Source organism: Anopheles cruzii, unplaced genomic scaffold, assembly GCF_943734635.1.
Source record: "Anopheles cruzii unplaced genomic scaffold, idAnoCruzAS_RS32_06 scaffold04375_ctg1, whole genome shotgun sequence".
NCBI classification, from domain to species: Eukaryota; Metazoa; Arthropoda; class Insecta; order Diptera; family Culicidae; genus Anopheles; species Anopheles cruzii.
The window spans coordinates 1-1,416 of record NW_026457960.1 but is presented as its reverse complement, the minus strand read 5'-3'; the positions used below and the strand labels follow the sequence as shown (position 1 = coordinate 1,416).

The 1,416-nt window shown below is 43.9% G+C and overlaps 1 protein-coding gene across 1 annotated transcript; it reads right to left on the bottom strand.

Moving 5' to 3' along the window:
* Positions 1-191: 191 nt before the first annotated feature.
* On the bottom strand, positions 192-816 carry LOC128277177 (zinc finger protein 121-like; the record flags this gene model as incomplete). The annotated part of the gene is made up of 1 exon (XM_053015619.1): positions 192-816. A coding segment is annotated over one exon (625 nt), but the record flags the coding sequence as incomplete, so codon positions are not given.
* Positions 817-1,416: the final 600 nt, after the last annotated feature.

The window sequence follows — 1,416 nt, the reverse complement described above, 5'->3', positions numbered from 1 at the left end:
TTTACATTTAAACGGCTTTTCGCCGGTGTGCGTGCGGATGTGAATCTTCAGTTCATGTGACCTTGTGAACTTTTGTGGACACTGCGGACACTGAAGGTGGTGATCCTTGTCGTGAATTTTCACATGATTATGCAAGATAGTTTTTGTATGAAACGCTTTGTCACAGACTTTACACTGAAATGGCTTCTCACCGGTGTGCATCTTAATGTGATCCTTTAGTTGCGTTAGCAGAGGGAAATTTTGTGGACACTCCGGACACTGATGTTGTTGAACCTTGTTGTGAGTGTTCATATGATCATCCAAGATGGTTTTCGCATGAAACGCTTTGTCACAGACCTCACACTGGAACGACTTCTCAAGGGTGTGCATCTCAATGTGACTCTTAAGTGGACCTGTCCACGCGAACTTTCGTGGACAGTGCGGACACTGATGGTGTTGATCCGTGTTGTGCATTTTCGAATGTGTACACAAGTTGTTTAGCGAATGGAACGCTTTGCCACAAACTTTACATTGAAACGGCTTTTCGCCGGTATGCGTCCTAATGTGATTCGTTAGTTGAATACGCTGTGCGAACTTTTGTGGACACTGCGGACACTGATGGTGTTGATCCTTGTTGTGAATTTTCATATGTTGATACAGGTTGCCTTTCACATAAAACGCTTTGTCACAGTGAGGACATTGATATTGTTGATCCTTGTTGTGCATTTTCACATGATAATCTAAACTATTTTTCGCAGGGTACGCTTTGCCACAGATCAGACACTGGAATGGCTTTTCGCCGGTGTGCGTTCTAAAGTGATTCCTTAGTTGAGAATACTGTGGGAACGTTTTTGGACACTGCGGACACTGATGTTGTTGATGTTTGTTGTGAATTTTTGAATGGACAAGCAAGTGGGCTTTCGCATGAAACGCTTTGTCACAGACTTTACACTGGAATGGCTTCTCACCGGTGTGCTTCCTTATGTGATTCTGTAGTTGCAATAACTGTGCGAACTTTTGTGGACACTGAGGACACTGATGATGTTGATCCTTGTTGTGAATTTTCGTATGTTGATTCAGGGTGGCTTTCGTAAGAAACGTTTTGTCACAGACTGTACATTGAAACGGCTTCTCACCGGTGTGCTTCTGTTTCTGCTTATTGTGAGTTTTCATATGTCGATTCAGGTAGTCTTTCGCATGAAACGCTTTGTCACATATTTTACATTGAAACGGCTTTTCGCCGGTGTGCCTGCGGATGTGAATCTTTAGTTCAGTACGCAGTTGAAACGTTTTCGGACACTGCGGACACTGATGTTGTTGATCCTTGTTGTGCGTTTTCGAATGGAGAGACAAGTTGACTGCCGCATGGAACGCTTTGTCACAGACTTTGCACTGGAATGGCTTTTCGCCGGTGTGCGTCCTAATGTGATTCGTTAG